We start from the raw sequence: 13080 nt of genomic DNA, 5'->3' as shown, positions 1-13080 counted from the left end.
TCGTAAAAATGATTCGGTTTAGTAAAAAAGCAACTCGCTGACCTTGGAACTCGCAACTCTCTACTCTGACTAGAAGATTTCCAACCTCTGTTGGGGCATCGCCTTTTTAAGGCAATTAATGTTATAACTTTGTGATGACATCATCATCTTTTCAAAGTTCACCAAATATTTTCTGCAAAACTTTACAGGTTGTATGAGGACAAAAAGTGAGGAAAAACAATAACAGATGTTACATACAAGCAAACATGTTACATACATTAAATTCAAATACAGAAAAAAAAGAAGAAACTTGATTTATTTACAATATTTTTGTTGCTATAACAAAGAAAAGAATTTTTTTGGCAAAATGTGTGTAATCGTATGTACAAAAGTCACCAAATTTCCATACTTACTAACTTGAAATTTATTTAAAAAAATCTAGAGGAAGGATGTTCCAGAAGGCCTCCACCTCTGGCTTGAATAGGGTAACAAATAGGTTTAGAAAACAGTAACAAACACAAACAAATCTTCTTATCGAAAGCATCTTAAGCATTCTAAAGTGTTTACAAAAAAGGCCAACCTACTAAAAAGAATAAGTCTTTCCCTTAATTAATGCCATTCTGTTTTAAGGTTAATTTTTCCCTGCAATTTTTCCCTCCGATAAGTACTGCACACTTAGGTTAATGAGAAAAATTATTAAAACGGTAGTCCTTTTACTGATATGAGGATTTTAACCAAAAAAAACTTACTGCAAGGCTCCTGTTTCACTATCGCTATAGCAGTCTTCTTTATGCAGGAAGAAGCTTTTAAGTGACAAGAACTGGTATAAGTCAAGCCATTACTTCCACAAACAGGTTTGTGTAATGATGGGCACACTGGACAAACACATTCTGTTGTTTGGTCTGGTTTTGTAAGACAAGTGGAATGGTATTCACACTGGATCTTGGTGCAAGCATCTTCAAAAAGAAATAAAAAGACATTATATCAACACATTTTTAATGATGTTTGCCTTCGTGTTCTCATTCATCGCTTCTCTTGAATATACAACTTTTTTCTGCACTTTGTAAATACCAAAGAAAATCTTACAGAAAATAATGTTGACTTTACCAATAAAAATTTAGCACAAAGTTTACCTTCAAATATGTTTATTTATAATTAAACATAGTTCGAAAACTATCTTTTAGGACTAACCTGGAAAAATTAAAGTGTTGATGTTCTCAAGTTCTGGATAGTTTCCATTTTTTTCTGTTAATAAAGTAATGCCATCATCAAGTTCCTTTCTAAGTTCGATGTTATTGATATTTTCTCCCACTCCAAGTAAGATGATTTTGTACTTCTCATTCAAAAAATTGATAAATTTAATTGCATTTTTCTCAGGCATACTATCAATAATAAACACAACAGTGATGTCACTATTGTGGCGGGAAAACTTTAGGTTGAAGTTAACAGAATTAACAAACTTTTGCACATCCTCCGCAGTGTTTGGCTTGGTAATTTGAATCTGCTGAAACTTTTTTAGGATTTCTTTCTTTGTTAAACTATGTGCTTCATTCCAATTAAGCAACTCATTATTATATGTTAGTGCAGCAATATGAGCACCTGTGGGTGAGTGTGGATACTTTGCAACAAAATTTGCACCAACAGACTTCATCAGTGACATTGATCCTTGTGTTGAATAACGAGAGGGCCAAAACACAAGTAATGTATCCCTTTCTAATAATGAAGCTATAAAAAAAAGTTTTATGTCCAAAATTAGTACATTTATTCATATTAACAAACCCTACATATAGATAGTCAAATATAGAATCAATTATTGCTAAATAAATAAAAAAGAAGAAAGTATAATTTAGTAAAAGTAAAATCAAAAACAGATCAACAGAGACATTAGCGAAAAAACCTCTGCTTAAGTAGCCTACTAACTAAAGAGTATTGGTAAGGGAATGCTGTTTCGCCTTTATAAGAATCACAAAATTATGTGAAAGGTTGTGGTCAGAAAATGCATAATTATTTGAAACATCTTTATAAATACAAACCTGCAGCATCTCCTTTGGCTTTTGAAACAATGTCAACAGTTGCTGGGAGTTTACTTGAATCTTTGATAGTTACAACATAATCAACTTTAGTGGATAAAGGATTCAAATCTTCTGACACAATTCCTTTACCAACACCAATTATTGACACTTTAACATTTCTGTTTCGTAAATCATCAACAATCAGCTTTGCAGTTGAGACAGTCTCCTGTTCTATCTTCCCAGCAATAATGACAACCACAACTTGTCCTGCATTAGTTCGGACTTTGTCACTAGCTAAGATTTCAGAAACTTTTTGAAATCCTTGGTCAACGTTTTTGTCACCTCCAATTCGCTTGGCATCATATAAAGCTTTTAATAAAGCTTGTCGACTGATTCCTTCTTTCAGTGGTATCTCGACTTTCGCTGTTTCACCAACATTAACAATGGACACTCTTATTTTATTCGCAGATAAAGGATAATTCACTATGTTTGTTTTGGCATATTTAACAACATCTGACCAAACACCTGAAGAAACTTCATTGGAACTGTCCAACAGAAAAACAACTTCTAAAGGTGTGGATAGACCTGAAGTAAAAAAAGAAATGTGTTATAGAGAATTAAGTTCTAAAAAATCCATAACATAAAAAACAATGTTAAACAGAGTTATGATTAACAGCACAACTACAATTCCATTCCAGTTTAAGGTTTAAAATGCTTAAACAAAATTACGCCAGTTAAATATGTGTCGTCATACATGAGTTTCAACACAAGTTTAAGTCAGACTTGCACCTAATATCAATGCAATGATATTGGTCAAGTATGCATTCCTAATGTTTGTTCTTTCTGGATATGTCTACACTTACCGCAAGGCCCTAATTTGACAACAGACATTTTTTCCTTCTTGTTGCATCCATATCTTTCCATTTCGCATTTACTGCCGTATGTTCTGCCATTGCTAGCACACACAATATCATATAAATCTTTACATAGGGGGCAAGTGCACTGATGGGTACCATCAGCTTTACGTGAACAGGAAGCATGAGGATCGCAAATTGCTGTTAAACAAGGGTCTAAATAAGATTGAAAAGATGCCATCTTAAAGTTAAAAATTTACTTGTGCAAATAAGCAGAAGAAAATGGCACTAGTAAAATTCCATATTAAGACTTCTATGGTTTATCTCTATTTTAATAGCTGTCATCTGAGTGCAACTTTATTTCAAATCTCCTTCAGAGACTTCATGTTAACATGCAAACAAGAATACACAAGATACTGATGCAAGTATACATGTGACAGGGACATTTCTCTGATTTCACAGGCTCATAGCTTATCATCACAAGGTTCATTTTTTTAATTTTTACATAAAAAAGCATTTTTTGGTTAAGAAAAAATAAGATGACTACTTAAATGACGAAAGCCTAGGTGCAACATCATAGTATAAATTACTAAATACCTGGTCTTGCGATATTAACAATACTGTCATTTTTCAAATCTTCCTCTTTAGTTACAACTGCAATCAAATCTTTTTTACCTCCAGTTAGGGGTACAAAATCATGGCTACTGACATCATCTCCAATGCCAATAACAACAATTTTTACGCCTTGATTCAACACTTTTTTAGCAGTAGGCTCAACAATAAATAATGGTTTCTGGTTGGTTAAAAATACAATAACTTTTGGTACGTTTACATGATAACCTGTGCCTAGTTTAAGAATATCTTTAGATATAAATTCAAGTGCTTTTTCTGGTTGATTTCCTACTTCAGGAAGATATACAGATTTTATGTGTGACAACACAGGATCCTTTGATTTGTATTCATCTAGATCAAACAGCTTGTCAGCTTTATTACCATACTTTACTGCAGCTACTGAAACATCTTTATTAAATGTCATTGAGTTTATAATTTTGTTCGCCACAAGTTTGGCAGTTTGTGCATGTTGAGAAGCTAGATCACCACTTAGTCCAAATGATAATACCATGTCGGTTGGTCTTCCACTCACTAAAACAAGAAATTGCAAAATATAAAAATATAAAAATATGTGTTGTACCATGCTTATAATTGAGAAAGATTTTGTAGATATTTGCATTTCTATCCATTAAATGCATTTAAGAATTAGATTAGAACATAACTAACATGTGAAACTATGAAAGATAAAAGGAACAGACTTTTTTTGTTTATAAATAAAAACATCATAAATAAGATAACTCAAACAAGTAGTTATGTTAATAAACAATAATAATTATAATTTATTTATAATATATTACCAGTGGGTTCAACCAATGCTTTTATTAAATCAGTAATAGCAACACCACTATCTTGGTTCTTGTCCGTTATAAATAAATTTCTCTTTACTTTAAACAATTCTTTTAGGTCTTCTAAATTCTTGTCATGCAAGGTTACCATGTATAGTCTTGCTTTCTCTTGTATGTCTTTCATCATATTTTTCATGTTAGCAAGTTCTGTTGCAGACACGCCTACAAAAATAACAAGAAAGTAGTACTATGATCATGAAAAATACAAACAATTACTAACAAAAGCGCAGATATAACTTTATAAGCAGTTTTTTTCTTATTAGATAAATGATTTTGTACCTAGAAGGTAAAAGCTAATCTACATTTTGCAGAAATTGTAAAACTGCTCAATTTTGGACAAATAGTTATAATTTTTTTTATTTGCAAGGTACCTTACCTTTTTATGTATATAAAAATATATATAAATATTATTCTCTATTGGAAGTTTTCTGTATAAATGTACAAATTTATCATAGGGCAACCTAGGACTCGACAAGAACTGACTTATGTAGCAGGCATACAAGTTAAAGCACTACTCTCTAGTGGGTACTTATGAAGGTACTATTACAAAGGATGAAGTACCCACATGACAAATATGATGTTAAACTTTGCGCTAATTTAATATTATTATGGGTTTACACAAAAAACTGCTTTACCTCTTGATAATATCAAAACACTTGCAGGTACATCACGGTCAGCTTGAGATAACCTTGAGACCAGCAATTCTGAGACTTTATTCAAAGCTCGGTCCAGTCGAGGCAAATTATTTTTATCTTGACTAACAGACTCAATCATTTTTTTTAATTCATTCTTATCTACACCATCATTTAGGTTAAGTAATATATCAGGTTGGTTGCTGTAAGTTATTAAAGAGCCATGTGTTTTGTCTACTCCAAATTGATATTCATCAACAATGCCTTTTGCATATATCTTCAATAGGCTGAGAGAATTTTTGTCAACTTGATTGGAATTATCCATAATCACAAACAGATCTATTCGTTCATCAATGCCTAACAAAAGAACATATCCAACAGATTATTATATATATATATAAATATAGTTTAGCTGTCCACTAACAAACACAAATTACATTTCGATGCGTTTTATCATATTCCCAAAGATTGTATCTCGATTTTCAGATTACCCTCAACAGACACTTTTACAAACTCCATAAATTTAAATCCTTCAATGAACATTTGTATTTTTGTATTTCAAAACATAAATCCAAAAACATATCTAAAAACCAATTCAATTTTCTGGTTAAAAAACAAATTGAACTTTTTTCTTTGCTTGTAATTATCAACATGTCTAATTTTCAACAAGATTTGAAATAGATTCACTAAAAATTTCTTTACCTTATATCACAAAAAATTGGTGAAGCTTATCTGATTAAATTGGTATTAGACAGGCTCGTAATGATATCATACTTACCACAAGGTCCTTCTCTTATAACCAAAATTTTCTTTTTTTGAGTGCAACCAGCAATGTTCATAGAACATTCACTCGAATAACTGTTTCCATCATCTGCACAGATTGGAGCATAAATGTTTGGACATGCAGAAGCACAAGTACAGCTAGCAGAATGTTTGTCAATGGCTTTGCAAATTCCATTGTATTCGCATGTTACAAACAAACAAGGGTCTACAAATAATAGAAATAATGGTTATTTATAAAAATTAAGGGGAGATCAAGACTAATTACAATTTGTCTTTTCCCCTATTTTTTAAGACCCAAAGTTTACAATTTTGTTCACAATGACTGAACATAAATTTCAAAATGGAGACCCATGACATTTAATATGCTGAATGTATTGAAAAAGGTTAAGTCTAAAAATAATTTATTGATTTTCACATTAAGTAAAGTGACGCGAGATTCCCGAAATTAAATTGGAATCACTGACCTGATTTAAGTTGTTGAATAATTTTTCCTACAGTATCTTTATTGTCCAATCCCTTTTCTTCATCAACAGGCACCAATGTTAACTTCTTTCTAATGGTCTCAGGTAAAAGTTGCTTGACATATTCCTTACCAGAATGAACAAATACAACCTTTACACCAGAGTCAATTAAACTAGTAAACGACTTTCTGTATTGGGGAAGCTCTAGTAAGACTTTATCATCAGCAAATATAATGGCAACCTTCGGCATGTTAGGTCTAGCTCCATTTTTTGTTGAAAACATATTTTGTAATTCAAGCAAAACATCATTGACATTTGAGCCTGGGGTTGGTTTTCCCGTCCATTTGATAATATTTTGAATTGTTTTAAAATCATCAGTGTTTTTTAAATGTGTGACAACACTAGCTTTTTCCCCATAAACCACTACTCCAATCCTGGTTTCACTTTTTGAGATTTGCAGCTGCTTCAATAATTGTGTAGCAGCTTGTTTTTGTTTCGGAAACTCTGAAGTAAGTTGTTGATTTCCACCAAGTGCAAATATTATGTCTGATTGTTCTAAAGAAAAATCTTACTTGCTTATTCCCATGAGGTTTTATACAAATCCGTAATTTCAAATTAGTAGACATAAGCAAAGGAAAATCTATCAATGTTTTCAAGTACTTTTTGGTTTAAATGTTTTTATCCTAGGGTATTATTAACAGTATTGTTAAATTTATGTTAACATTAAATTTAACAATACCGTTATTAAATTTTAATTGATAAACAAAAAATAGCATACCTGGTAAAGGTTCTGAAGGTGAAATAAAAACAACAAACTTTGTAAAACTTTCTTCATTAGCCTTTGTAATCAAGCTATCGTCACTTCTACCATCAGTAAGCGTCGTGCGCAACCCTTCTAATACCTCCCCAGTAATTCCAAATTTCATGTTAATCTTGTTTTCTGAAAACTTTTTTAATATTTGTTCCAATTGATAACTGCTGGGAACATCAGCACCATTTGTAAACAAAATAATCTCTTTGTCTGCATCTGGCCGTGGTGATTTCAAAAACATTTTTGATAGTAGATCTGAAAGTGCTTTTGGTAAATCTCCTTTTCCTCCTGAATCAGAGAAAAAAAAATGATAAATTTTTAATTATATATCTTAAAGTATTGAGACCAAATTAATCATCAGTATAATTTAGTGATATGCTTGCCAATTTGATTAAATTTTCTTTTTTAACTGTGATCATATGGCAAGAATTGTCTCTGTTTAAAACATATTGAACTTGCAATTGGTAACATAAAAGTTTTGCAACTTAAACTTTTAAAGTCCTGACTATGGATTAATTTACCTTGCTTCCTCATTGTTTTAATTGCCTGATGCACATAATCTTGGTTATCTCCCCTCTCCAAACTTACAATAATCTGAGTCTGCCTTCCAAAAAGAAGTAAGCCAACTCTAACTTTCTCAGGGGAAATTTCATATGCTTTCAAAGCATTTTGCAAGAATGTTTTGAATTGCGCAAAGCTGTCATCTGATGTACTGTCTGAAGCATCAAATGCAAAAACAACATCCATTTTTTTCTCAATACCTACAAATTTAAAATTTTATAAGTAAAATATGAAATATAAAATAAATCAATATAATTGTAGTATATGGTAAAACTACTACTTGTGTAAAGTCCTATTTATGACTTTGCCTAAATGTATGCAGATGTAATTTTATAACTTCTGTGTTTCAAATCTACACCCCTCCCCCCCAAAAAAAAATAATTAAAAGAACAAAAATAATAATTTAACATACGACAATATCCTTGTGATATAACATGAACACCATTCTTCTTGATACAGGCTTCTCTTTTCAGCAAGCAGGAGCTGGCATATGACTTTCCATTGCTTGCACACACTGGCTCATACTCTGAGGTACAACTCTGTGCACATCCACATTTTATGTCATATATATTATCTTTCTGGCAAAGCTCACCCTGTTGACAATCAAGCTGTCGGCATCGTGCTAGAGCAGAAAATATTGCAGCATGATTCAGCACTTAATCTAATTTTTTTACAAATTTGTTACAAGTAAAGTACACATTTAATCTTCTTCTGACAAAAACTTTTGATCTACGAAGTGGATAGTTAATTTAATATCAAGCATTATGTCATGCTTCTTTGATCATATTAGTGCTTGATTTTTAACTTTAATTTGGAAAATCAAGGCAAGTTGTTCACAAAAATAAAGAGCTTTTGTCATAGACTAAAATAGCGATAAGTACTATAATCCACAATGAATTTTACATCATTGGAAATAATGTCAATGCTTACGCCTTGGCACAATAATTAGAAGAAACAACATTGTATAAAAAGCAAGATCATGTCAAGTCCAGAGTTTATAGCAAAAAAACCTAGTGATTAAAACGTGCTGAAATGTAGGCATTTGTATGACCACAGTTATTTAAACATGATTATCAACAAAATTTCCATAAAAATCAAAAGTTAATGGAAAACCAAAAATTAAAATAGAAACATACCTTCAAAAAATTTCTCGATAACGTCAGTGTAGGCAGTCAAAAAGGTTTTTGACGTCAAACCAGTTATGATGTTATTTGGCTTGTTTACCATACCAATCAAATCAACTTTGTTTACTTTATTACCAGCACCTATCATAATGGTGTCCACACCTTGATTCTGCAACTTCGTTCTTGCTAAAGCAACCAGTGTCTTATCTGCAAATCCTGACACATCTGTAAATAGAACTAAGAATTTCAAATTGTTCTTCTGCCCATTTGGGAAAATTGAATCAGCTGCTGCGTCCATTCCACGTTCTATAGCAGCACCATTTTTTGATGGCTTTAAATTGTTTACATATTTTCTAATGTATGGTGTTACAAAGTGTTCTTTAAAATTTTTTACAATAAATGCATTGCGGTCATATGTCAACAATCCAATGTTAACATAACCATTTTCGATTTGATATTGATAAGAATCAAGAAAATGGTTGACAAATTCTTTTTGACGATTAAACAAAACATCAGCATCAGGTCCATATCCACCCAAAGCAAACACAACATCAAATGCAAATGGTTTATTTGGTGCATATCCTAGTAAAAAAATAAGTGTTCAAAATGATGCTCCATAATTCCTACTTTGCTTATTTTAGAAATATGTGCGAAATAACATGTTAGATTTCAAGACTCGCAGATGTTTATGTTTATGTTTTGCATAGAAGATTCTGAACAGTTTTATAACAACATATAAAGATATTTAGGATATCTACAAAAGCTTTTACAACTTTTATAAATATACTGGTCGATAAGGCCCGTGGAAAAATCCACTCAGGCAGGAAAAAAAATTTTGATGACGTCAGCAACCCATCCACTAAAATAAATTTAGAATTTTGTTTTCATGTTGCCTCTTTTGTGGAGAGCTTAAAGCGCTGATCAAGAAAATGTATATGATCATGTGCTTTTGATGAGCGGTTAATGAGATATAAAGGTTTAAAAATTTTGCAGACGTCTGCAATGGCCTCGTCCAAACCGAATTTTTTTTTAGAAATTTGTACACCTGTTGCCTTCAACATATAGATCTTAAAACGCTGATCAAGAAAATGTATAGGATTATATACTTTTTACAAACTGTTGCTGAGATATTAAGGTTTGAAGGTTTTTAGATGACGTCATCAACCGTCCATTCCGAAACGGATTTGGTGACCCAGATTTGGGAAATTTACCCAAATTGGTCCTAAGTGGTTCCTAGTTACCCACGCGGTGAAAAATCATTGACGTCACCACCTCGTTTCCAAGTTATTTAGCCTCAAATTTTTAGTTGCACTGTAATGGCCTCATTAATTTAATATAGGATATTGACGTTAAAGGTGTTATTGACGTCGCGCCATAACGTCAGAAAACTTAGCATATTAGACATGCATTTTTCGGCAACATCAAAGGAAAATGAGCACATCCACTTTGCCTGTTACGGACAGACACAGTCTCCGTATTATTATAAATATATATGCAAATGCTAAGAATTTTTTATGACAAAAATAGCAATTTTTAAAATATGTTCAAAAGCGTTTTAAGAGTTATATAACAAAATACAGTTTACATTATTTTCACAGTTTTCACAATTTTTTGCCTATAAAACAAAACATTTTTCACATCCAAGTGTTAATAACACCTCATCACTATAGTGTTAAGATATTGTCTCATCATAAAATGAAGAACCTATTTTTTAATTATTAACAACAATTGGGATACATACTACAGACGCCTTGGTTTGCCACTGTAATTTTGGCTTGTCTATTGCAAGATTCAGATTTAAGATGGCAATCATTGATATAGGTTCTGTAATTAGACCCACAAACTGGCTTAAACTCTTTGTCACATTGATGAAAACATTTGCATGTAGTTTTTCCACTTGATACATCACAGGTTGCATAATTGTGGCAATTTTTAGTGGCACATGATCCTTTGCCTAAAAGCAAATATTTTTATAGATTTTTATATTAACTTTTACTAACAACTACAAGCTTTATTTATAACAAAAGAAAAAACATACCACATTCTCCCATTGATTGAACTTTAATGTATTTCTTTCGATTGCATGAAGCTTTTTGCATTTCACATTCATTGTTATAGGTTTTCCCATCATCACCACAAACAGGAGAAAATTCTTTGGTGCACACAATTGAACATTGACATTGAAAGCTGTTTCCAACTTCTTCACAACGGCCATAATAAGGACAACTTATACCAGTACACATTTCTACGAAAAATAATACATTATTATGTATGCACAGGGCTGCCTAAAGGACATGTTAACATAGTGCAAAATTGCATGACGCAAAAACTTACCAATATTCATATTGCATCTAACTAATTCAATTCGCAGGCTAGATTTTGGTAAACATTGTCCGCACCAACCACCACATTTAGCAGATATTTGCAAACCTTTATCATTGTTGAATCCACTTATTTTCATGCCAGGTGTTTCAGATTTAACAGTCCATTCAACATTGTCTTTTACCTTTAAACCTGTTCCTGTCAGATCAATCATGAATCCTCCCTTTCTGCATTCTTGATTTAGACTTGCAGAATAGCAATCACCAGCTGTACCAAAAGGTATGGGAGAACCATTTGAATTAGTCTCAGCATATTGGTAATCATCTTGAACAATAGCCATGGAGTTGAAGTTAACTTTAACCTGGACATGTATATAAGAATATTAGGATCATTTTCCCAACTGAGATTTAAAAAAAAGGTACATACTCTTTAAAGGTTTTCTGTACAAAAAAACTTGATATTTCCTTTAAAGAATAACTCCAACAACAACTCCAACAGAAATTTTCAATATATAGGTTCCATGCACTTAGAATTACTGGCTAACAAACTTGATGTAATTGAAAAATAAAAATAAAAAGCATGTTCACTTTCAAAAAAAACAACAAAAAAACAGCTTATTAGGAAATCTAAAAACAAACCTTGTTAAATCGAGTAATACCAGATTTGCTATAGACAATGCTATTCTGAGGGCTGATGCATTCATCTTTATACTTTGAAGCAAATGGCATTCTTTTGTCATAAATGATAGCATAATTGTTAACAGGGCCAGTTGGAAGTGTGATGTAATCTTTTGGATTCTTTGTATTCATACCATGGCAATAAACTTTGATTGGAAAATTGCAGGACTTGACAGGATTGAAAAAATATTCGCCGTCAAGATGAGCATACCCAGAATCACGTAAATCTTTGCAACTGAACACGTCTAAAAAGATTTTAAAAGGGTTATTATATGAAGAAGGTGAAACAATCTGATTGCTTCTAATAATTATAAACCAATATATGGTATTCCTAACTTTTATTGATACATACATGCTTTTTTATCAGCATATAATGCCTATAAGCATATTAAGGCTCAGATACGGGAATTGCTTAAGCATATATGCTATGCATATTGCCCAGTCTTGGTGAATCCTTCTCATGTGTGTTTTTCTCGTGTTATGTGTATTTTAATTTTCTAATCTCTTATACGCAATAAGACTTAATGCACACCACTTTAATGTCTGAACTTGCCTTCTGCAATTATACATTTAATTTTGTCTCTGTTCTTTTACTAAAAGAAAAGGGATCATTTCAACTTTCAAGTTTTTTTCCAATAAATATAATGTAGGAATAGTCTAAGCTTGATTGTGTTTTTCACATAAACATATCTAAGCCTCATTTTGAAATTTCAATTACTTAGAAAACTACAACACGTATTAGAGATATTGATTACAAAATTAGTTTGTTATTATTGTGAAGATAATGATAAAGCTTTAGCAGTGGCATTAGAAAACAGATTCTTTTCTAAAGTAGTAGAAGTTAATTACCAGAATTGATTTTTTTCTGTTAATTTTTAGTAAAATTGTGAATGAGAAATTTTAACAATGTGTTCTAGATTTTAAGGGCAAAGTTTTACATAGACAAACATTTTAGAACCAAAAAAGTTGTTAAAGTACTTACTACAAACTCCGCGATAAGAAATTGTAATTTTTCTTTGTTTGATGCAAGAATTATGCCTCATAACACATTCATTTGGATATGTGTAATCATCATCACCACAAACTGGATCGTATTCTTTTGTGCAAAATATCTTATGACATGAACAGAATGCAAGACCTGTGTATGGATGAATGTCGCAGTGACCACCATAGGAACATTTCTTGGAACATGTGGCTTCTGCAGCTCGTCTTTTACGAGCTGAAACTCCAAAGCCATTGTTGCCATCTAAATATAAGTAAAAAAATACATAAATGTGCATTAACAAAGTCTCTTTACATACATAGTTCTAATCACGTTAAATACCAATTACATTATATTTTTTTAAAAAAAAATTGAAAGCTTGAATAAAATTTTGGTGTAAAATAGTGTAAACCTGAAAAGATTGA

At 31.7% G+C, this 13080-nt stretch overlaps 1 protein-coding gene across 1 annotated transcript in view; it reads right to left on the bottom strand.

Annotated features, from left to right (window-relative positions):
* The window catches only part of LOC130641104 (uncharacterized), a 116004-nt gene that overhangs the window by 100076 nt on the left and 2848 nt on the right, over nt 1–13080 (bottom strand). The window contains exons 2-19 of the mRNA XM_057447768.1: nt 12656–12919; nt 11635–11918; nt 11009–11357; nt 10713–10919; nt 10416–10628; nt 8687–9256; nt 7963–8172; nt 7511–7750; nt 6957–7277; nt 6182–6733; nt 5713–5922; nt 4938–5291; nt 4255–4464; nt 3443–3988; nt 2855–3061; nt 2013–2576; nt 1171–1704; nt 729–935 (exon numbers count right to left, since the gene is read on the bottom strand). Coding sequence (XP_057303751.1) covers nt 729–935; nt 1171–1704; nt 2013–2576; nt 2855–3061; nt 3443–3988; nt 4255–4464; nt 4938–5291; nt 5713–5922; nt 6182–6733; nt 6957–7277; nt 7511–7750; nt 7963–8172; nt 8687–9256; nt 10416–10628; nt 10713–10919; nt 11009–11357; nt 11635–11918; nt 12656–12919 — 6042 coding nt within the window. The remainder of the gene's footprint in view (nt 1–728; nt 936–1170; nt 1705–2012; nt 2577–2854; nt 3062–3442; nt 3989–4254; nt 4465–4937; nt 5292–5712; nt 5923–6181; nt 6734–6956; nt 7278–7510; nt 7751–7962; nt 8173–8686; nt 9257–10415; nt 10629–10712; nt 10920–11008; nt 11358–11634; nt 11919–12655; nt 12920–13080) is intronic.

Source organism: Hydractinia symbiolongicarpus, chromosome 4, assembly GCF_029227915.1.
Source record: "Hydractinia symbiolongicarpus strain clone_291-10 chromosome 4, HSymV2.1, whole genome shotgun sequence".
In the NCBI taxonomy this organism is placed as follows: Eukaryota; Metazoa; Cnidaria; class Hydrozoa; order Anthoathecata; family Hydractiniidae; genus Hydractinia; species Hydractinia symbiolongicarpus.
The sequence above is the reverse complement of the archived record's forward strand: the minus strand, read 5'-3'. Positions and strand labels throughout refer to the sequence as shown.